Source organism: Scophthalmus maximus, chromosome 17 (assembly GCF_022379125.1).
Source record: "Scophthalmus maximus strain ysfricsl-2021 chromosome 17, ASM2237912v1, whole genome shotgun sequence".
NCBI lineage: Eukaryota > Metazoa > Chordata > Actinopteri > Pleuronectiformes > Scophthalmidae > Scophthalmus > Scophthalmus maximus.
The window spans coordinates 19,097,491-19,121,425 of record NC_061531.1 but is presented as its reverse complement, the minus strand read 5'-3'; the positions used below and the strand labels follow the sequence as shown (position 1 = coordinate 19,121,425).

The 23,935-nt window shown below is 43.7% G+C and overlaps 2 protein-coding genes across 2 annotated transcripts in view; both read left to right on the top strand.

The window, feature by feature from the left end:
* Positions 1-23,935, top strand: part of LOC118289488 (RNA binding protein fox-1 homolog 3-like) — a 451,402-nt gene that overhangs the window by 6,402 nt on the left and 421,065 nt on the right. The gene's annotated exons all lie outside the window — the stretch shown is intronic.
* Positions 17,368-20,180, top strand: nog1 (noggin 1). Its single transcript, XM_035616543.2, has one exon. The coding sequence runs from the start codon at positions 19,022-19,024 to the stop codon at positions 19,709-19,711; it is 690 nt and encodes a 229-aa protein (XP_035472436.2). The 5' UTR covers positions 17,368-19,021; the 3' UTR covers positions 19,712-20,180.

The window sequence follows — 23,935 nt, the reverse complement described above, 5'->3', positions numbered from 1 at the left end:
AACACTATCTAGAAAAACATAACCAATATTTTCCTCCGTGATCTTGTCTGCAGCACCCGGGTTGTCTAATGATGTGTCATTGTTAATTGCATACTTAGCAGATTTATCACTCTGGCTGAAGTGAAAACTCAGAATCCCACACCTCAAATTATATCATTACCCCCGTAACCATGCACATAAAAATCAAGTATGTGCTGATGTGCCAAATGTTTTGGGTGTAAAAGCATCCAGAAAATCAGGGTGTTGGTTGAAAAATGCAGAGACATGTTTACCGAGGAATGATAAATGGCGTGATTTGCACTGGCACCATTCAAATGCTTTTCTTGGAGGCGGCGTGTCACCTTTTCGCTGATTATTTGGATTAGAGTAAATCATATTAACGCTAGTCAAGATGCATCAGGGGGAAACACTGAGACCTGCAGAAGAGAAACATGAAGGTGAAATGAGACAAGCCTTTGACGTCTGACTGGTGCAGTGTTGTTCAGTGGAATTAGATCTGGTCGGTATTTTTAAAACTGACTCATAACATAGTTCCATTAACATTAATATGTGTATTTAATGTCGCTATATACAAAACTTTCTAAGTGATTTTACGCATCTTTCAAAAACATTCTGATGATTGTTTGAGGACAAATGAGATAATGACATCAATCAGTTCTTTAATCTGCCTGGCACTAGAAACCTCACCCCTGTTTCTTTTACTGTATTTAAGCATTTTTTTTGCCATTTGATTTAAAATCGACCCAGTGAAGGAGAGACAGGGGGATACGGGGGTGAGAGAGTAGGATAGGGACATGTAATAAATGGACTGGCTGGCCGAGAGTCAAACCAAGGATCCGCTGTCAGACTTAGAATTGGGGGGCGATCTGACCGAGAGCTCGTCCACTGCACGGGCCAATGACAGCAACGTTAGCTCACCGTGCAATTGAGAATGAACTTCCACGGCTTCTGACATTTTCTTAAAAGACGTCAACAATCGCGTCACAACTCATGAACCCTGAGCTTTCAGGAAATTCCGAGATTAATACGACAAGATGGGGAGGACGTTGGGATTGGACACTATACCAAACACGACCCCTATTTGAAGGGGTCGCTCTCGTGAACGTGAAAGCTCCAATAGCTAAACTTGCGCTGACAAACTTTAAATCCACGCTTCCTGCCATGTCTTTGGCAGTTTCTCTCATGATGTTTCTGGCCCTGGCACAGAAAGAATGATGTTCTCATTCTCTTTATTTCCATCTCGGGAAAACGTCCATTAGTAAGCACAACAGCAGACCCATGCTCTCTCTGAGATTCACAGATTCATAAGTTGGTGTGAAATGTCTGAACGTTGATTGATTAAAAAATAAAATCAGTACAAATGACAAACATCTAATGTCTGAAGTGACACCTTTTTTCAATTCTTCACATGTGTATTTTTTCACTGTTTTGCATATGATTCTACTACAATTTGCATGTTGCAGTGTTTATGCTTTAATTATCAAATTAACCAATAACGAAAGTGCGATGCTGCGTTCACACCAACCGGGAAGTCGGGATCTCAATGCCAATTGCCTTTCGTGACATTGCTTCACCCGCATATTTTGCTCGAGTTCAAATATTTCAAGTTGAGCAAGTGAAGCGAATTTCTCGTCCTCACATCTATGCATTATGCGTGTCGCCAGACGCAAGTGGTGCGAAATTCGTGTCTACTCGTGATGTCATTTTTGTACGTTTTGTGTGAACGCACCTCTAAAATGTGCCGCGTCGTCTTTCCATTACTTTGCGTGCAATGTCATTGCGCTGAAAATTTACTTTGCCCTTTTGTGTGAACGCATCATAAGTATGGATATCAAAGAAGATTTTTTTTTGTTCCCTCATGAAATCTCTGCAGATATGACTTGAATCTCTGTCTCCCTCTGCGACTTGGACTTCAGCCACCACACAACTTTCTATTGAGCAGTGAAACTGTTTTAAGAGAAATGTTTGTTATTTCACACCGAGCTCGCGGAGCCAGCAGTAAACCCGTCTGTGAACTTAAGTGCTCTTATATAAACTTCTAAACAGTGTATTCCATGGTAAAAAAACGAGAGAGAGAGATGGATAAGGGGGCAGTTTGGGACCAATAAACCCAAAGTACACAAATACCTCAAACGAGATGTCTCATTGGAGCCTGCAGACTGATTTACAGATTTTTAAAGGCCAGTCACCCTCAGACTGTCGCGTTTCACAAACAGAGAGGTGGGAGTTTTGGGGAGGACACAGCCACGACTGTGACAATATTACTTGGTGTTATCATTCCACTGTTGTGGAATAGATATAATTAATTTCTTGCTACAAGAATGTTGTTGAAATTCCAAAAAATGCCTTCGCCATGTTTCCAGTTTCTTTGCCTCACGTTTGCATATTCGACAGCGAGTGTTTTTCTGTATTTCTGACGTAGCAAATCTAGCTTTGCCCAGGGTTCGTTTGAATTTCAAATTGCAGAGAAGTGAAACACAGGAATCTCCTCTTTCAGGAGAGGAATGTAAAAACAAGTCGCTATAGTCAATGTCAGACATGTTAGAGGACAGGAACAGAAGGTAAAAAACTTTTTTGAGTGGAGGGTAACTTTAAAAATGAAAAGAAAAACCCAAAAAATAAAAGACGACGCTCCTGATCTCTCCGTACGGCGGCTGTAACGAGCGATGATCATGGCCTCTCCCCGCTGTCCAGTGATACACTTTTAGATATGATTGAATCCTGCTCTCGTCGCTCACTGCAGTAATCTGGGGGCTGTGGCGTCGGGGAGAGCATCTTGCAGCATCATTAATGCCACTGCTCATTACGGCTTTTGCCCCTGAATCCGCACATACCGGGAGGAATCAAAAGTGTTTTAATGGCTGCAGCCATGGCAACATAGGTTCTGCCTCTTTCTCTTTTTCCTCGGGGTGAAGAAAAATAACCTGCTGCATCCACAAACAAAATGAATTAAACTTGTGTACATACATTATTCAGTTATTTTAGTTTTTTGGAAGCAGGAGATAGGCCGAGGTCCAGACTCTGCAGGGCTTCGCTGCAGCTTGGCATGTATCTGGTCTGACTGCCGCCGCCGCTCACTTTGTGTTTTGTAATTAGTTTTAATTCTGCAGTTATTAAGCCGTCTCACAAATACTGGAAGGAATTCAAGCGGCAGACTGTGATTCTCACAGAGACTCGCCATTCAGGCTTGTCTGGATGAGTCTGGTGCCACAGTTCTTACGTGGGCTGATTCCACATGTTGTAGTTTGTTTTAGCTTTGCACTGTCAGTGGCACTAATACACACACACACACACACACACACACTGTTCAACATGAGGACGTATACACAATCACTAGCAGGCTGAACTGTACAAACATTGTGGGAGGAAAATGCTTGATCCTTGAAATACCGGTCTTCACAAGTACCATGGGACGAGTTGATCTAAAATTTCTGAGCTTGTTTTAAAGAAGAATTCATTTAGGCTCTAGATGGAGACTTTGGTTAAAGCCCATGTGTAATAACATCAGCCCCCCCAGTCCGTGTTCACTGCTGCGTGCTGTATCGTATATCAGAAAACCAGTCCACCCTTATCTCCACGTGCATTTTTCTTACTCTCTATTAATTTTGATTTACTGATACCTGTCTGGCTCGACTTTCCAGACGATAATTATCTCATTAATTATCTCCAAGAAGAAGAAGAAGAAAAATGTTTTTTGTGTGTGATCTATACCTAGGGCTGAGTATCGTGTGATTTTTTTCCCCAATGCTTGTGCCAGTATCAGTTTCGGTAATGATAGAAAAATAAACAACTTAATGTTATATATTTTCAACAAAGGCCCTTTTCCATTCAACCCACGAAAAAAAATCAGTTGGAATGTAAGCGAAAGAGATTAATCTGCTTAGTTTTGTTTATTTGGACTATTCTATGTATTTTGTGTTTGTGTGTATATATATATGTATATATGAAAGTATATGTACATATATATGTATGCGTATATATGTGTGTGTATATAGACACAGTATATGTATATATGTATATATAAACATGTATGCACATACGTACATACATACGTATATACATATACGTATGTGTGTATATGTTTGTTCTATATATGTATGTATTCAGTGCCCATCCTTTTGTTACCTTAATTTAGAATTTTTTTTGAATTAAAAGTAATTTTCTTCCACTGAATTGGACTTTGCCCTTTAAAAATAAATAAAGATGATATAGAAATAATGACTATTTTCATCATGAATTAATTTGTTAATTTTCTGACTGAGAAGTTGATCCACTCAAAAAATTGTTAAATTTGGAGCCAGACTGATACATGTATATCAATTTTCTGTTAATATCGGCTGATATGAGTCTTTCACAGACGTAATCATATCAGTGTCTTTCACCATTTTATTTTGGACTCTATTACGATATCGTCCTGTCGTACTTTATTGTAATCGAGCGTAGACCTGACAGATAAGTATACATCTTTGAACAGTGAGCGGGTTGTTCACCGTTTGCCTCGGAGAATATATGCAATGCCGATTTTTTGTATCACGTGAACTCTTGGAAGTGCTTCACCTGAGCGCCGCTGCTCTGGATTCAGAGCGGATTGAGAGGAGCAGCTTTGCCCTTTGTAGTACCCCGGAGAGGCCCGGGGTGGACGTGATGGGCTTTGTTTAGTCTGACGCCGTCGTGTTTCCTCTGCTCCCAAAGCCTCTGGAGATGCCAATCTCAAAGAGTCATTCACTATCAGCTCTCCAGTGCTTCATCTGCTCTCCTCTGGTGCCACCGTCATGGGGAAATCATCCCTTCTTAAATCTGCCACAGAAGTTGGAAAACCCAATTCCGCCCTTTCTCTTTAGCGTCTTTCTCAAAATAAGAATTGAACTCCTACCTTACGAAAAGGTACCTCTCTCTTCGTGTCACAATTTACTCTGGGAAAGGTAGGAGAGTGCTGAGGCTTGTTTAAGAACCAAAGCACAAAGATCAACGTTTTTAGTATAACTTTTTTCTGTTTAGCTAAGTGACAACCAGACACGATGTGTTAATGCCTTCAAAGTTCATAATCCCGCAAGTGCAGACGGAACCTCGCCAGCGCAAGGAAAGCACAGTCGGTCGAGAAGGCACAGGATCGCTCTCCCCGCCGCACAGAATTGCTCTCCCCGCCAAGCAGAACGATAAAAACAACCCGACCGCAGACTCCTCAGCTTTCACTGTCAACATTTTCATGTCTGTCCTCACCAACTCAGAGCTGTTTGTTGCTGTAGAGATTTCTGTGAAATGGGTCACGATATTTAATAAATCGGACCACGTCAGGAGGCACGGGATGTCCAACTATACTGCCTGTGACGGTGGTAACCCAGGTCTACATTGCCGCCATGAATTCTCCTGCGAACTGTGTAAACGCCAGAGGGTTGAGTGTTGCTGCCATTGTAATTTTCATGAACACGCCAGGGAAAAAAATGTAAGTCTCAAGCGTGACCTTTTTAAAAACATTTTGTTCCATCAGTCTCTAAAAAAAACCTGCTCAAATTATGTCTAAAATTATGTACAAGTTGGTCTAAATGGATCTCTTATTTGCCGCTATTCCAAAAGTGATTCACCCAAACGGCAAGCGGCTGCTTTTCGAGGGATCTGGGTGGTCCGAGTCGCTCTTTCTTTGCGGGAGGTTCTCAGCTGACTGTCTCTGACCCACTCAGGTAATTTGAGTGATTCCTAATTAATTGTTACAGCATGGCAAATAGCTGTCCTCCCCCCGTCTTTACTTGTGGAGACTGACATTTTAAAGAAGAAGGAAACAAAAAAAAGAAGAAACTCCTAACAGCGAGACGGTTTCGGGGTCACGTACCGGGCCTCTCTGTCTTCTGAGCCACTATTTTCATACTTCAGCGTCTGGGAAACCAAATTGGAGCAATAAATGTTCATAGGCGGAATTTGATGGATTTTCACGCCGCGGCGAGGAATCGGTCAGAGCAGCTGGGCAGAGCTGAGCCGAGCCGGGTCGGGCTCAACGCAAAAAACAGATGAAACCGCCACCGCCACTGGCGGTGGGTGGATGGATGTCATACTTATCATAAGGACACATCATCATTCCAGTCCAGTTAAACTCTCCAGTTTCTGCATCTGTTGACACTGATTGACTGGAGAACGGTACAATTGCTCCAAACCCATAGTGAGGTAAATTTCTGGAGTCCACACTTTAGATAATTGTCGACCGCAAAAGTCATCACTGCATTGTTTCTTATGAAATCTAACATACTCACGATTAAATATCACCATGAGTGCACAATATCCTGAATGATTTGTCGTGCCAGCCCATAAATTATACAATTACCCTCATTAAATACCTTTTATTTAATATTTGTATTACTTTACTAAGCCTCTATTCTGTATTTTGTCCTAAAAAATCATTACACATACTGATACTGATATAAGGGAGAAAAAATAAATCCAGTACAGATATATTTTTTTGTTTATTACATTTTTTTTATCAAACCCTTATGACAAAGAAATATAAATGTTAGATTTGTTACATTTCAACCATAAAATTTACTATAAACATTTTTTTCCACAAAAATGCACATCTTTTCTTCAGTTTTTCCTGTAAAATAAGTTTTCATGCAAACTGAATGGCACACATTAAACGCAGACCCGACCCCCAACTCAATGCCCGGTTTCAAAAAACACCAACCCAAGGCTTCAAAACAAGCAGCTCACAAACCAACGAGCGTGACGTCACGCTGGGTTGACACTTGGGTCCATCTAGAACTATTACATAATTTAACTCTTTTCAAAGACGGTGAGGAACATGCTGGAGTACGAGTCACCCAGTAATATTTCTTTAACTGATTCTAAAGGGTCAGAATCATCGTGGGTTTATAAGTCTGTAATTGAAGGTCATGCATAACTTTATTTACGCCTAAAAGTGATTATTTGACACCACCGGTGTTCCAGCTGGGGCCGTGCGCTCGTCTTTACCTTCATATTGGCATTTGGCCTCTTGTTTTTCTTTAATAAAGCACCAGCTTGAGTCGCATAGTCGGCAGGGATCGACCATCCCGGTTGCTGAGACGAGCTAAAGATCTTAAGCTGGGTGTCTCTGCTCTGCACCCAGTGGGCTTAAACATATATCACACTGGCAGTGGGGCTGTTTGCTTTCAAACCCCTGCCTCCCCTCCCCTCCTCTTCCCTTCCCGTCGACCCTCAGCTGGGCCGGCCACTGATCCCCCCTCTGTGTCTCTATCTCACAGTGAATCCCTTCTTGTCAGGGGGCACGACGTTGAGTTTTCACAGCCAAACAGCGCCCAGGCTGGCCGAGAATTTCTTTGATCCCCCCAGAGAGCTCGTGTCTGACGGAGCTACCGGATTCCCTCCCTCCACCGGATCAACGACATGTATACTATAACCTTCAGACGAACAGAATGAAGGGAAGAAATCAATAGTTTTAAATATAAAAATATATCATTCAATTGATCAGACTGTATTATTGTAAGAAAGACTTAAATAAAAAAAAGGAAAGGTGAATAGAATAGACAAATTAGAACAGTTGTATTAGGGTGATTAGAAAATATAAAATAAATAACATAAAAATAATAAGATTAAATGATATAGCAGCCTATATCATTTAAAATTGACAAATAAATGTATATAATTCAACTTAAAGCTATGGATTAACAAGGTAGGCCTTGAGTTTGCTTGGAGAAATGGCAGCACTTATAGGAGGTTATGTTTTGGTTTGTTGGTCATTAGGTTTACACAAAAAGTACAGCACAGATTTCCGCAAAACTATATGGAAGGATGGGAAGAAATATCCAGGCAGATTTTGGCATGGGTCTGGAAAAATGTGGCGAATCTAAGAATTTTTTAAACCACTGACTTTAACATTTAGAAAGAGTGTGTGTTTTTGTTGTTGTTGTTGACATTTTCACCAATTTCCCAGTGATGGATCTTGATGAAAAAAAAAATCTGACATATTAAGTGGGCTGATATCTAATGAGTGAGTGGGAAATTGAAAGACCTAGTAAGTTTAGATATGGTTTTCTTAAGGGGGGACTGTCGGGGCCTTTGGCGGAGGATCGGCTCAACTGAGTCGTTTGTCTGCAGCCCAAACGTCGGACCTCCTGAGTTCACTCGGCAGGGGACAAGATGGAAAAATATGCAGTGATTCCGAAAGAAGGGGATGGTCTGGGGTGTGAAGGCTGTGAACTGTCCTGCTGACCCCGGCGACTCCTTTGATCACTGGACCTTGGTGACGGTGCACCATTCCCAGCCAAATTGCCATGTCACAACACGGCAGACCATCTATCACTCTAGACTTTCCCCTGAAGAAACAACATTTCTCTGCCACAGGTTTTGAATTGCTACCAAGGAGGCAACGACGACCGTGAGGTGAACTTCTAGGTGAAGATATCGGAAAAAAGGACAGCACGGAGCAGCGAGAAAATGAAGAACGCTTATTCGGCATCTACTGCCAGGGACATTTTTGGACCCTTGAAGTATAGCTGCAGTACGGTCTTGAGAATATAAGATCAAATCTTTTACTTTTCCTGGGAGCCAGCCCATAGTATAGTTAAAAAAAATGGACGTCGCCAATGCTGATGTGCCTGAAGCCTGTATTCTCTGGAATCACCACTAGAGGCCGACTCAAAGTCAACTTGTTCACTGAGCGTATCTGGGAGTTTGCGCTCATCTTAGCCCCCAAATGCTTGCGAATGGTTTTGCGCTCGAGGTATTGTTCTGTGCACATGTATTATTATAAACGGCAAATTTGATGATCCCTTGAGTTACTTGGTGACCATGCAATTAGGTGTTTCACACACTCATCAGGTTTTTTGGAAACAAGTCTGTCATGGGCAAAGAGTCGACTATAACTTTTTATTTATTAAAAAATAAATAAAAAATGAAATGCACAAAGGCAGCTGGTGTCTGCTGTTGAGGCTCTGTGGAAGACTTTACGCTGCATATGCTGCGTGACAAAAAAATCCTTCAGTAAACAAACAGCGCACAGCCCCGGAGCAGTGGAAAATGTTTTTATTTCTGTGTTTATGTGATGGCCCTAATTTAAAACTAACACTGATCTGGTCGGTACAAATTGCCCGTTAATTTGTTTGTGTGCAACACAGATGTGTGATTTCATCGTCGCAATAAATTTGCCCTCAAGAATTCCTCTTCAAAAAAAAAAAAATCTGGTTCAGTTCCACTTTGAAAACAGTTAAATTTATTCCTTCACGTTCTTGCACAAATTAAGACTCACTCGCAGGCGATGCAGGAATTCGGGTAAATCAGCAACGTGTATAAATCAAAATTAATTAGACTCCCCGAGCATGTATGATCTCTCGCTAGTATTTTATGCCTGACAAGAGAAAGATAGGGGAGAACAACCCAACACACATTCAGCGTTTGACTGCAGGGCCCTTGGGAAGAATGCGTCTCGCACTAAAGCGTCACCTCTTAAAGAAAAGCATATTACGTTACATACAAACATGTCATTTGTGGGACACTTGGGTGGAAATGTCTCCCTGGGGAGCAATCAGACGGACTCCAGCTCTTTTTAAAAAGTCTCCTCTCCGCGCCACTTCTCATTTTTCAGACTTGTGGAATTAGTCGAAACCCTATAGCTCTTGAGCGTTCGCCGTACCCACACGGCTCAGTTACATTGATTAGAAATCAATTAACATTTTCCTGTTGTGAGTCGCTCGGTAAGTCAACTCCACCGGAGATAAATCGGAGCTCCGAGCAACGGTCTGCTCTGCAGCAAAATAATTTTTCATTTTTTTTACCTTCTCAGAAGTTTAGAAACAAAAATCTAAAATTGAAACTCATGCAGAATTATATCAATCACCAAAGCAGCTCAGTTCACATCGTTATCGTCCATGATGAATTCTTAAATAATCTGCACTTTTTTAAATGATGATGCAGCTGATGAGAGACATTCGTAGACAACTGAATGTAGCCAGGAGCTTCGGCTTGTAGCCCAAAAGAAGCAAACCTGGTCCAGGCTGTTTATTCCCGCAAGAGAAAGGGGCATCTGCTCAGTAGGGTGAGAGTATAAGGTTGCACCCTGACATTAGCACACTTGGCACCGGCAACAAAGCAGCCATTCCTCTGGCAACCACCGCCGGTCATTAAGCATAATTTGTCTGGTATCCCTGTGTTGCAAATGCACAAAGGAGGGTGAGTAAAGTCAGCGTGAGGTTGTCTTCGGCGCTGTCATGTGGAGGGATGGTGGTGGGGGCCCCATGCCGGGCAGTGGTGGTGGTGGGGGCCAGCCAGCGACAGAGAGGCTGGCTGGGGCAGCTCCCAGAGGGACTGCTTGGGGACAGCAGCAACCCGAGAGGGACACATCCCACCTACCACCGCCGCACCACCCCCTCCCTGCAGCCATGCGTCTGACGGTTAAAACAACAGCCCCTGTGGCCAGCCAGGCTCCAACCACCCCACTGGATTTACGCTCGTCTCTCAGTTCCCACCACCCTCGACTACTCCCTCCGCTCTGTCTCCGCCTCCTGCTTCACCCTCCTCCGGCCGGGACGCTTCCCCTCTTCCCTCGTCTGTGGGGCTTTTTTTCTGCTGCTCTTGTAAACATCAGGTATAAAAACTTTTGACGCCAATCAACAAGCAGCTGCGTTAATCTCCTGCCGTGATTATGAGGCAGCACAGTCCGCTCAGATCTGCTCGAGTTAATGGATATATTGACACACAGCCGTCATATCACACTAAACCGATTGAGGTTAAACGCATTGAATTTTTTAAATAGAAAATCAAAGAAAATACATGAGATGTCTTTGTCCACAATCTTTGGAATTTTAGCAAGTGGTGAACCAATGAACAACCTTATTTCTTATTGTGTTGTCGGCCTCAGACAAACCTTCTGTTCTGGGTAGAGCAGCAGGAGGCAGGACAAAAGTCTAACCATGATTGTAGAGCAAACATCGTATTAAGGGAGCGTTCGAAGGCTTTTCAAAAATGTTTGAGAAACTCTTAACTCCTAAACCAGCGTTACACATAAACTTGTCACAGGACAAAAAAAAAAAAGGAAATAGAAAAACGATTCTGCCTCCCAGAAACGGTGTGACATCCTGTCCGTCTCCACGTCTTGTTTGAGTTCACAGCGACAACACAGTCGCATGTTGAACCAACACCAGAGGCCGAGCGAGGTGTGAATTGGAGGAGGTGTGAGGAGCTTATAGAGCCAATAAAGTGATTATTGGTTCCTTCCTATCAAGCCCACGGAGCTGCCCGACAGTTCCGCTGAGTTAAACAAACGAGAGGCTCAAACAATGTTTTATTCATTTCACGCAACCCAATGATTTTTTCGTTAATCCCGTCTGAGTTTAAAAAATCTGTTAAATCTATGGCTGCAACTATTTTGTTGAATTCTCAGTAGATTAATCCTTTACATTGTTACATAAATAGTGAAAAATGGTCGTCACAACTAGAGCCCGACAGATATATCAGTTGCCCGATGTTAGCAAATTTTTCTGTCAGATTAACAGACCAAAAATTTTGGTTACAGGCGGATAAATATATTTATGTTGCGGAGAAAAACAGCAAATGGGTAAAAGGTGGAACCTGACATTTCAGACGGACTCAATCAATCCATCTAATTAAAACAGTCGGTAATTCATTTTTATGGACTGTAATTTGATTAACTGGCTTCTAGTTCCATTGCCTTATTCCAGTTGTGATGGAAATGTGGAAGATTGTCTGTCAGAAAGCCTTTTTTTTGGGGAGGTTGGACTCCAATATGGTATCATTCCTTAATTTTAACGTGACTGAGATGAAAGTACGAAAGTCTTTCGTCCATTGGCTCCGGCCGCCGCTGGGCCCGTGACGGTGACCGCCTGTTTGTCTAATTGGACTACTTGACTGCTTGACACGCTGAAGCCACGTGGAGGCTCCATGCTTGACTGTCTCAACCCCGATTCGCTGCTGCCACCGGAGCTGTGGAGGTGAGCTGGGGAAGCGCTTGGGTGGCAGGGCAGCGCACGGGGCCTCCCTGGCTGGCGCCTGTAATTTTACCTTCCCATTCATCAGCCAGAGATATTAATAATAACAGCACATCTGGATTCACTTTACTGTCTCGTGTTAACCCTTTCCACTGCGGTGCTGACTGCTGCCGCTGCAGCGGCTCGCCAGGCCCGAGCCCTAAATCCCAGCCCCTCCCTTTCCAGACTCAAATCCCACTGCTCCTGCTGTCAGTCTTCATTTAGTCATGTCGCATCTCGCGCTGCACTGTTTCCTTCTTCTGCCGCACAGAGAGCTCACCTGGAAAACCTTTTTCTTTTATTTTTAAAAATCGAAATTGCTGCTTCTTGTTAGCATTTGGTGCTGCTGACATTCGCGTTTGTAGAGCGTGATTTTTTTCCCCCCAAGAAAGTATTATTCACGTTGTTTTGCCATGTGCAAAGCCTCTAAAGACACATTTTTTCTACTTTTACTTTATATACACTATTCACCTTCAAGTAAAAGCTGCTGCTCTGTATTTCTCATAGACTGTTTAAAAAAATGGAGGGGAAATGAAGCCAATGTGGAAGCGCCTGAAACTTGTATTCTCTGGAATCACCAGTAGAGGGCGACTCCACAGCTTGTTTCTATATAAGTCTATGAGAAAATGATTCTCACTTGATTTATGACGTCAGTTAACATTTTCCTGAGGATGTTTATGATTCAATCTCTACTTTCCAGTCTTCCTCAATAAAGCGTGATGTTCCTTTTGTACATGGTGGTCGAATTTACAGTCAATTACACGATAAATCAGCGTATACATTGTAGCATGGATACACCCCGTAACCGAGGAAAGCAACGTTTGTAATCAGTTTTCTTCCAAAAAGGGGGTTCACAAGCCGGGGGGGTGGTGAATTCGTCGTGACTGATAAGACACGGGGAGTCTGCGTCATTTGTTCCCTAAAGTCTCAGTTTCTGTCTGTCCAGACTATAACACGACCTTGTAGTTTTTTCAACCTAAAATTGGGGCCAGCAGTGTTTCCAAAACTCTCGTCTTACGTCTTACCAGGCTTTCAAAAATCCAGAGAAGTGCGGTGGACACCAGGCATGAACATAGCACAAAGGATGCATTTTTAAAATCTGAAATGTGCTGGTGTTGATGTTACCTATATGACAGTTGGTGTTTTCACCGTGCCGTCAGTTTGTGGCTGTTCGATTTAAATTGTTTTTCCATTTTAAATGAGTTCGGACAACATGTCGTCGTTTGTTTCAAGCACACCGAACACTAACTGGCTCTTTTCCGTCTGTGCACGTCGAGGCTGCCTGCAAAGGTTCTTGTCTCCGCGGCTAATTCAGTGATGAAAGAACCAATTAGCTGAGCTGTCCATTTCATTTTTTATCACCTTGCCAAATAATCCAAGTTTGTTTCATGTCGTCGTGAGACGGTGGTGGGGGCGTCAAGACGTCGGCCTGGCTGAGTGCCGCCTCCGCCGCTGCTGCTGCTCTACACGAGGGTCGGCAGACATCTCCGCGTGGAGCCCGTGGAGTAAATCAACCCCGCTGAGCTGGTCTATAGGTGGAGCCAGGGCCCTGCCACTGGCTGCCACGCTTGGCCCCGTGCCTGTCGCCCTCGAGACTCCCGCTGGTGGCAACAGGTGACAGAGGTCTGCTGTGTGTGGAGCTGACAGAACCCCCCCCCACAATTCTCCCCTCCTTAAAACGCATAGAAACACTTGCTTCATTACCAGACCCTAGCTCCCTCCCCAGCCCCTCGAGCTGTGGAGCGAGAGACATCGAGACAGACAGAAGGAGAGAGAGAGTGGGAGGCTTTACTACTTTTCTGTGGCACTAAACACGAGTTTTGAGAGGAGGCGAAAAAAAAGCCCAGTGTGCATCACTCATCTGCTCATGAGTCAACACTCATGATGTCACGCGCTGCTTTGCCAGCCTCACACACAACTATACTGTATTACCAATTTTTCGTATAAAAGACCTTATTTATTAAAAAAAAAAAGGGGGGGGAGACGACTCTTTTTCCATGCACTGGACTGAGCCGTACCTCCCAGAGAGCCCCCGACTGTTAAGCCGTCGTGCCACAAACAACCTGCTAAAAACACTTAGAGTATTTCTCCCATGCAGAAATAAACACTGGCCAATTAGTGTTCTTATTTTTGGAACTAGTTTTAGCTGCCAGGAGGAGTTGAAAATATAACTGAGCAGACATGGCATGACACGGGTGGGGGGAGGACTGCAATTTCGGCCCCGCGGCGTCGTCTTTCGTACGGACGCGTCCAGGAGCCGCTGGAGCTGTGACGGACAGTGCATCGGCCTTCAAGGGGCAGTTTATGTCTCTGAAAATGTATCCTCGCTAGCTGCTGGAACAATAGCGCCACTATTATCCAGCACAGAGAGAGAGATGAATTCACATGAGGACAGGCCATCTTGATTTATGGAGTGTGAACTAGGAGCTGAGGGTTTGAGACCAAGGTGGGGTCGGTGTGGGGGGGTGTTGCATATACGGCACAAACAGCCGTCTGTGTTGCAGGGGTCTACAGACACTGCGACCTCCCGTCGTCTCCTCCACCACCACCACCCACCGCTGCTCTCTCACTCCTCCTGGCCTGTTCACTCATTCTCAGGAGCATCTGGCCTCCCAGCCACAGCTTTGGCTTCTGATGACCTGCAGAAGTCCAGACCAGGTCGCCATGCGGGTGTCAACGCCTCGTCCTCGGGCGGGACGTTTTGAAATGCCCCCGCTGGCTGCAGGGGGGGACGGCCCTGCTGTGTGTCTGTGTTGGTCGTCAGACTTCATTTATATCACATGGCGGCTCGGTGGACGGCGGAATCATCCATCAAGCGTGCAAGTATTTACTTTGATTCCAGTCAAAAAAATAAAGGCTGAGCTCTGACCTGGTCTTTCTCTCTCTCTCTAAGGCCAAGTGAAGCTACAATCCACACGACTACGTTCCTGTTTACATGCCCAGTGCACGTAAACGGTCACGTGATATTTTCGTTTCATTAGCCGTTTTATGTTGGGAAAAAAAAAATGAACTCCTTCTGTACGGGGCCATGAACTTAACAATCACCCGTCGTATTTGAGTTTTGTCTTCGCTGAGCCGTTCAGCATGACAGTTATGATGCTTTCTGGTAAATCTTGGACCGAACGTGGCCTCACTTTCTGGCTTTAGTTGAAATCTAGTAGATTTATTTACTTTGTGTTAAATTTCCCTTTGGATCGAACTCAACAAAAAATCTCTGTTTTTGTTTTTCTCCCCCCAAATAAAATTTCATACAACAGAAAAGAAAATTGGTTCACGCAATGAGCCAAAGACTCTGAAAGGGAACAGTCAAAAAGCAATGTAGTTCATAGCTCAGAGGAGACCAAAGCATAAACATTAAAAAGTCGACGGAGCTCTGTACTTTTATATTTCATTGTGTAACGGTTGATTTTCGAATCTTATCAACGCCTTAAATTTTTGAAAATAAGAAAATTTCAACTTTTTTTTTCCTTCCTGCTTCTTCTGAAGAATCCCTGCGCTAAAGACAAAACAAGCACTTTCACGTCTTCACATGTAAACTACCGATGAACTTGTGAGTTTAACTGTGTCCAGATACAAACTTTGTTCTGACTTTTGCTTTAATGATTTTGTTTTGGATGCAGATTTGTTCCGTGTCTGGAATTTTATGGAGGAACGGAAGGAATACAGGAATGCTCACCACACCTGGATTTTGGAGCTCTTGAATATCGAAACGAGCCACGTTCCTAATTATAGTCCTCGCCACAGATATTTATGAGGGTTCTCCACTACCTGAAGATAAACTCTTGATTTAACATGACGGTTTCATTTGAATGATATGCTATCGTCTATTACATAGGTTTGGTTTGGTGGACATAGAAATCTTTAGATTACCAGTTGCTAAACTTTCATGTTGCAGGTTGATGCGAGAGGTACGACGCTGACAATGTTTGTTCAAATTCACATTTTCATCAGATTTAACGGGAAAACTTTTTACCTGCGTTAAGGCAAAAAAGCTGCTCTCTCCGACTCCTGGTCAGAGGCGGCAATTAATTTTAATTAAGCTCTCAGCAGGAGTGATTATTGTGACTGTGTGCTCTTGGCTTGCAGAGAGAAGGCGCTAAACAAACCAGCAAATTGCTCACCTCCCCGAGTGCCAGAGTAAACAGAATAGCACCCACTTCATGTCTGTGTGTATTCAGCTTGGCAGCCCGGGCCTCAATTAGCACCAGGTGTGAAACAACGTACCGACGGAGATAAAAGCGTTGTGTGAAAGGTGCTTTGTGTTTTCTTCCGAATGCGCAGTAGCTGCGCTTCGATAACCTTCAGCTCGGAGAGAGCGAGAGAGAGGGGGAATGTCGAGGCTCCTCCGGAGTCTGCCCGGATGATTTAGGACTTCCAATCCAAAAAGAGCCTTTTCTAAAACGTCTCGGGACATTTGTGGTTTGCATGAAAGCTATCGGGGTCCTTTTACTGCTGTGTGTGTGTTTCTACCTGAGCGTGCCTTTTCTTGGTACGAGCACCGACGGTGTCTGCCAAGAGAGAAGTCTGCTTTTCCTCACTAAATGAGAAATCAGCAGGGAAGGCCACAATGACCTCGAACGAGGAGATTCATTTTGAATGCACGTATATCCTTAAGCGCCGCTTTTTAAAAAGTCTTCAAGAACCAGACCCCTGCACACACACAACAAAAAAACCCAAAAAGGGTTATAATGTCGAGCAGTTTACTAGACGAAAAGAATTGTTGGGTTAAAAAAACGTTTTTCTCAATTAAGCAGGCGTCTGTCTCAAGTAGCCCTTCTCCTTTTTTTTGTAGGAGGAATATTTCACTATCGAAATGCTCCTGTGGTCAAAACAGTAGGAAGAGATTAGAAGAAACCAAAACAACTCGGCGTTAAATGAGCCTGGCGATGCCGACGTTCCCTTAATGAGAACCATATTTGGACTCGGCCACATCAGAGATGAAATATTCCAGCGTGTGAAATATGATTTCTGCCGAGCAGAAGGGGAGAGAACGTTGCCAATGTTTCATTTTGTAACCTCCTTACTGTTTTGCTGCAGGTAAAATTTAGCTGGTCTTAGTCTTTATTTTTTTATTATGCTATTTAAGAAATCTGTACGTTTTTGAAGAGTACGTACGTGCTTGTTTGTTTGTGTCGTTCCTCTCACACGTGAAAGCACTTGATTGATCTGTCAACTTTTTTAATTAATTTTTTTGGAGAAGTGGGGGGGGGGGGGGTGATAGTTTATGATACGTGCTGGTCAGATGAAAAATATAAGGGGTGACATTTTCCAGACTTTTTCACCATCACTCGACCGTAAACCAAGCGAGTCGCGCAGTTGCCCGAGCGCTCGTGTGAATTAGCTCATTCAAAATGAAACAGAGATGCATTTATCTCCACGCGAAATGGTTTACGGCTGATGCAGCAGCTGGCTAAGTTCTTCCATTAAATTATTTTTTCAAAAAGAATGATTTCTCTGAGCATGAGCTTAGACAGATTTCTTTTTTTTTTTTTAAATTGTGATACTTTCCATTGCCCGCCGCTTAGCGAAGCGTTGTTTACACGGGAGTTAATTTGGCCGGCCGTTATTGAGAGGGCTCACACTGGCACCGCTACAGGCACAAGTGTTGTGTCCCACCTCCAAGCTGGTAAATACACTGCAAAAAAAAGATAGTTGACTCATATTCAGGCTTTAAATTGTGATATTTCTTCAAACAAGCGAAAAGTTTCTGCTTATTAGGGTGATTTCGCTTGTTTCCTGCACAGAATGTCTCCTCTTATTCGTTTCTGGTGATCTTCTAAACGTGGAAGATGAAATTATTTTACTTGTCTGAAGGTATCGCGTTGTTTCTGCACTTTAATTGAAGCCTTGAAACACCTAAAATAGTCAAACCTGACATTTTCTATCCATTGGCTGCTTGTTAGGGGCTCAAACTAAAATGCCACCTGTTACTAAAATGAAAGCCCCCTTTTGTAATTTTCTGGCGGCATCTGGTGGTAACGTTGCAAACCGCAACCAACCGAGCGACCGACAGGGGACACTTTATCATGTTGTACAGCTGATTCCATTTCTGGTTTCCGGCAGCGTCTGAAAATTCAAAGTGAACACAACATATTCTGGACCGTTTAGTTCAACAACCGTATTCAACACGACGTACAAACATGGTGTCTCACACGGAGGACGGGTCCACCTCATGGAACTATATTTAACTCATATATGAACGCATAGTTATGGACAACATATTCAATTTCTGTGAATAAGTTCTTCTAAATACTACACACTGTAGCTTTAAATAATAAAGGTTGGATATTTCAGATGCAGGTTTTATGGCTTTATTTGAACGACGAACCTTTTGAATAGACTCGACCTTGACGGAGCTCACAGTGACCGCAGCGCTCAGAGGAGACGGATATTGTCCAGAAGAAACAAAAAAATTCAGAAAGTGGAAATATTGAAATTACAAGTCTCTCAAACGTTTATTCTGAAAAGTAAATGTAGTATTTGGGGTCTGGTGGAAGATGCAGGGACTCCCAGGAGAACACTCCAGAAAAAAAAAATTCACCAGTCATTCCCACTGTGACACTGATTCAAAGAAAGAACCGACAGGGGGCGTCTCCTCTCCCGGCACACACCACCACCACCACCCCCTCTTGCCCTCAGCCACCCGCCCTTCATTACGATGGAAGAAGGAGGTATGGGGGGGGTCTCCTCCTAGACAACAAACCCACATTCAAAGAGAGGCACACGAATTACATCACGGTCCGTGCCGAGGATATAACGCTGGTCGCGGGTTCCACTCTGCGCCTTTTTTTCTGCGACCTGGAGGCAGCAGGAGGCATCATGCTGCCGAGGCCGCGCGCACGGAGCCCGAGGAGACATCTGAGCGTTGCCACGCAGAGGTTCCCCTGATGCTGCCGCTGCTTCTCGTTCCTGCCGCGGGGTTTTATTCATCATGGCAATTGGCGGATTTTAAGAGAGACGCTCGAGGTTTTGGATACGGCTCGCGCGTAATTGCGCACAAGAGCGTTTAGCGGCTGCTCCCCGTGCGTGCACCGAACCCACCCCCCCGGTCCGACATGGATCAATCTCAGCAGTGCGTCGCCATGTATCTACTGCTGCTGTCTCTCGGACTCCTGATGGACAGCGGGATCTGTCAGCACTACTACCTCCTCCGCCCCATCCCGAGCGACAGCCTGCCGCTCGTTGAGCTCAGGGAGGACCCGGATCCCGTGTTCGACCCCAAGGAGCGGGACCTCAACGAGACCGAGCTGAAGAGCGTGCTGGGGGACTTTGACAGCCACTTTTTGTCCGTGTCGCCGCCGCCGCCGCCGCCGCCCGCGGAGGACAAGTACACCGGCAACGACGAGCTCGACGACTTCGAGGTGCAGAAGCCCGGAGGCGGCGGAGCGCTGCCCAAGGAGATCCGCGCGGTGGACTTCGACGTGCAGCTCGGCAAGAAGCACAAGCCCAGCAAGAAGCTGAAGCGGCGGCTGCAGCAGTGGCTGTGGGCGTACTCGTTCTGTCCGGTCGCGTACACCTGGACCGACCTGGGCAACCGCTTCTGGCCGCGGTTCGTGCGCGTCGGCGGCTGCCTCAGCAAACGCTCGTGCTCGGTGCCGGAGGGCATGGTGTGCAAACCGGCGAACTCGACCCACCTGACGATACTGAGGTGGAGGTGCGTGCAGAGGAAAGGGGGCCTCAAGTGCGCCTGGATACCGGTGCAGTACCCGATCATAACAGACTGCAAGTGCTCCTGTTCCAGTTAGAAGAGTCTGCAGCAAAAGAAAAACAAAAAAGAAATAAATTATAAGCTCAACGTTAATTTTTTTTTTTTTGGGGTGATTCTTCTCTCACATGCACTACCGAGTGTAGGAATGTATTTTCTGTATATGCGGTGCCACGCAGCTATGTATAACTCCCTGTACAAAGTCAGTATTAATTTGTAACCATGCAGAGTCTACTTTTATTTGTGGAGAATATTTGGTTATATATATATATATATATATATATTGTATTTATGGAGATGTGGCGCGCGCGCGAGAGAGGCCACGTAACGGACTTGTGGCTTTGTTTTCCCATATTTGGATGAAGCGGATCAACCTCAAGAGTTATAAACGTGACGTTGGATCATCGGTACAGCAGCTGCGTGTCGGTGACTTTATTGTTTCATCCTGTAAATTAAGGAAATTTGCTATTTATTCTTTATATTCGTACAATAAAACGATACTGAAATCATTTTTTTCTTTTCCTTCTTGTCATCACCCACACCTTTGAGTCACCTGCTGCTGCCACCGTGCGCAAAACTGTGCGCTCCCCATGCTACTAACCATTTTACGCATCACGCACGTGTCTGGTTTCCCCCGTATCACAATGACAACTGTAAATATAGACACATGGTGTGATTTGATGATGACATGTGACTCTTCTGAAGTAGATATTTCGGTTGGATACTGGTTTTTTTTTAACATATGATCCAAATATTGACTTTTGTGGCCAAATGTAGTTCCCATCAGTTAACCAGCAGCCACACGTGAAGCTGTCAGTCATATATACATCAGAGCCATTAGAAGCTGATAACGGAAGCAGTCGGATTCACTGATTGAAGGAATCAGCAGCTGCAGAACAGTCACAGACTCCTCCTCCTTTGCAGCCCAGTGGGGAGGAGGTTGAGACAGAGAGAGAGAGAGGAGCTGTAGATCAATCTGCAGTATGTCTGAAAATAAATTTACAGATTTAAAATATGTCAGAAAACTACCTGCAGTGTCTATTAAGAGCGTTTTAAAATCCCTGGTGTCCACTTGGGTTGTTTCCTTGGGAAATACAGAAATTGGCTCAACGATGATCCCAGAACACAGAAAAAGAACAATAGCTGTCATGTCACTGCATATTTTATAACAGCTGTAGTTACTAAATACTTGACACATGCAAACACATTGACTCATACTAGTTTGTAGATAAAAAAACAAAACTGTATTTCTACCAAATAAAGCAGCCAACACCAATAAAAAAACAGAACAGAAAAACAGTCCCACATTTGAAATTCTTGATTATGTAAATGTGTCATCTGCCAGGATCAAGAGTAGAAGTTCTCATAAAGACCCCTGGCTGCAAGTGATATAATAGATAAATTCTTGTGTTCTTGTTTAAAATCTCAATCTGTAACTGTCTGTCAAATTGAGTAGAAGCATCAAATGGAAACACTTGATTTAAATGCAAGTGGCTAAAATTTTGTACCTGCAATACTTAAGTATTTGAACTATATACAATATATATACAGGAGTTGAAATTGACTCCACCTCCTCCAGCTGCAATATAGCAATAAGTAGTGCTGTAGTAGTTAATATAACACTATTAATTTTGCTACGTCAGAATATTTTGCATTTAATACTTTGGCATAATAAATTGAGCTGCAACAGTTAACCAATTAATCGATTGGTTATTGACGTCTATATTGAATCGCCAACTATTTTTCATAATCGATTAATCGGTTCAAGTAGTTTTTAAAGAAAAGTCAAAATTCTCTGATTTCAGCTACTTAAATGTGAATATTTTCTGGTTTCTTTGCTCCTCTGTGACAGTAAACTTAATATCTTTGGTGTGTCGACGAAACAAAACATCATCTTGGGGTTTTGGGGAAACACAATCTACTTTTTGTGACATTTTATGGACCAAACAACGAATCGATTAATTAAGAAAATAATCAACAGATTAATTGATAATGAATATAATCGTTAGTTGCAGCCCTATAGCTTAAACTCTTAAACACCAACATAACATATGCTTTATCTTCTGCACCAGCTCATGATAAAAGTTGTAAGATGCTGTATTTTTAATACTGATGCTCCAAACAAAACATTGTAGATGTCTTCTTCTTGTGCATTAGCATTTTCCCCAAAATTCAAAAGGACATTTTTATATTTTTGGAAACTGTTTGGATTCTCCTCCCCTGGAATATTAAGTTCTGTGAGTTTGGACAAAATTTGGCCAAATAACACGAAACCACCTCATGGGTTCTGTGAAATTTACAACCACACTTTTCCACCTTTCACTTTCTCTAATCATTGGACGTTTTCGGTAGCTCCTTCTCTCTCTCTCTCTCTCTCTCTCTCTCTCTCTCTCTCTCTCACACCGACTGAGACAACCTTCCTCCCCCCTCCTCCTCCTCGGCTCCTCCACAGCCTCAGCTGGGCAGACTGCAGGGCACCAGCAAGCCTGTGTTTTGTTTTAGTTGTGTGTTAGTCCATAATGATGCTCCTCAGCCCGAGAGAGGCCGGCTCCGCACGTACACATGCAGCAGACAAATCCCTGCACTTGTCACCGGATAGCAAACGCACACACGAGGAAGGTGGGGGGTGAAGATATCTGCACAAACTGCTTAAACAAACACACAATGCAACGGCCCTTTTGATGTATGTGCGTGTCCGATCCCCCCCCAAGTGTTTGACAGTGATCCTCTTGTCTTTGACATGATACCGTTTTGTCCCTGTGCGTAAAGCTCACGACGGTCGGGCTTCGCAAAGTTGACAAGCTCTGTGGATTTCCCCCCTAGTCCAGGTTTTGTGTGTCATAGTCGGGCGTTAAATCTCCCCGAAGGCCTAGAGACAACAGTCTGTTAACAGCTGACCCTGGAAAACAGAGCATAGCTTTGACTTTTCATATAAACCCTTTTAATATCCCTTTTCGTGACTATATTTTCAAGATCTTCCCTCCGTGTGTCCTATCGCATCCAGAGCAACACAAGTTGTTCTTTGCCCACAGCTCTTGGTTGACGGCCTGTCGCGACGATTGGTGTGTGTGTAGTAATACACTACGTGTTGACAGGGCGCCCGGTGCCTGCTAACACCAGCTGCAAGTCTGGAGGATGATACAGGGCTAATGCTAATGCCCCTTCGTCACCTGTGAGCGTGGCCCTTCGGCTCTCAGGGCCGTCAGCTCGGCCTCGACATATCCGCAGGTCTTTACCCAAAACACTGTAATGCTTTTAGCCACCAGCAATCCATTACCTTAATGATCTCTTTGGGTTTCTATGGGCTTCGCTTTATTACTCCCTTTACCCCCCTGTTAACCTCGTCCACTTTACTTTTTTTCTCCTTCTCTCTATGCAGATATTTCTCGAGCCAAAACATTGCTGCTGATTAAATTCTCCTACAGCATTCAGATAGTTTTTTTCCCCCTGATCAAAGCAAAAACTTCTCCTGCTTACTTTTGCCAACAATATCACACACCAGACATTCATTTTTTTATTTAATTTTATTACAGATGATGAAATTAGTTTTAATAGCCCAGAGGAAGCCTCCGTGGCACCTTCATTACGAATACAATAACAAGTTGAGTGCATTGCGATTGTTTATTCGGTGAAAATGACATATTTCAAATGATGCTGTTAAACGGAGCGGCACATGAAAAGGATGTGCTGTAATGACGAGGTTTCGGGTGAACGTTCACCACTGTGCTTAGACGGCAACGCCGATAATAAAACCACTCAAATGATGAAAGCTGCAAAATACCTTTTGATCTTCTCAACTCCGGGTTGTCCGGAAAACAGTTTTGTCTGGCGATAGACGTTCCAAGAAACATTACGTGTTTTAAAACTTGAAAAGGCCTCGAGAGAGTCAAAATTCAAATATGTTATTTTTTGTTCAAATTAGTACATGAGAAAGTATGACAGTGAACTGCCCCCATCATTCATCAGGCAGTAATTGCGATAGTTCTAATTCTTGGTCTGGTAAATTTTTGCCTGCAATCACCTTGAGCCATAAAACAATTAGTTTTTTTTCTTCTGTTTTACATCCTTTTCTCAGAGTCCTAATGTTCGTAGTCCTAGAATGATTTATCATCCTGAGAAAACCCAACGGTGCCTCCATCTGTCATCTTTTTGAAAGCTTTGTTCCAAATCCACTGCATTTTGCAGAAAGATCCTAAACTAATTTGTCTTAATGACTTAATGATTCTTGTAAGTGTTTTTTCAATTCTTTGTGAAGCAGTTTGAA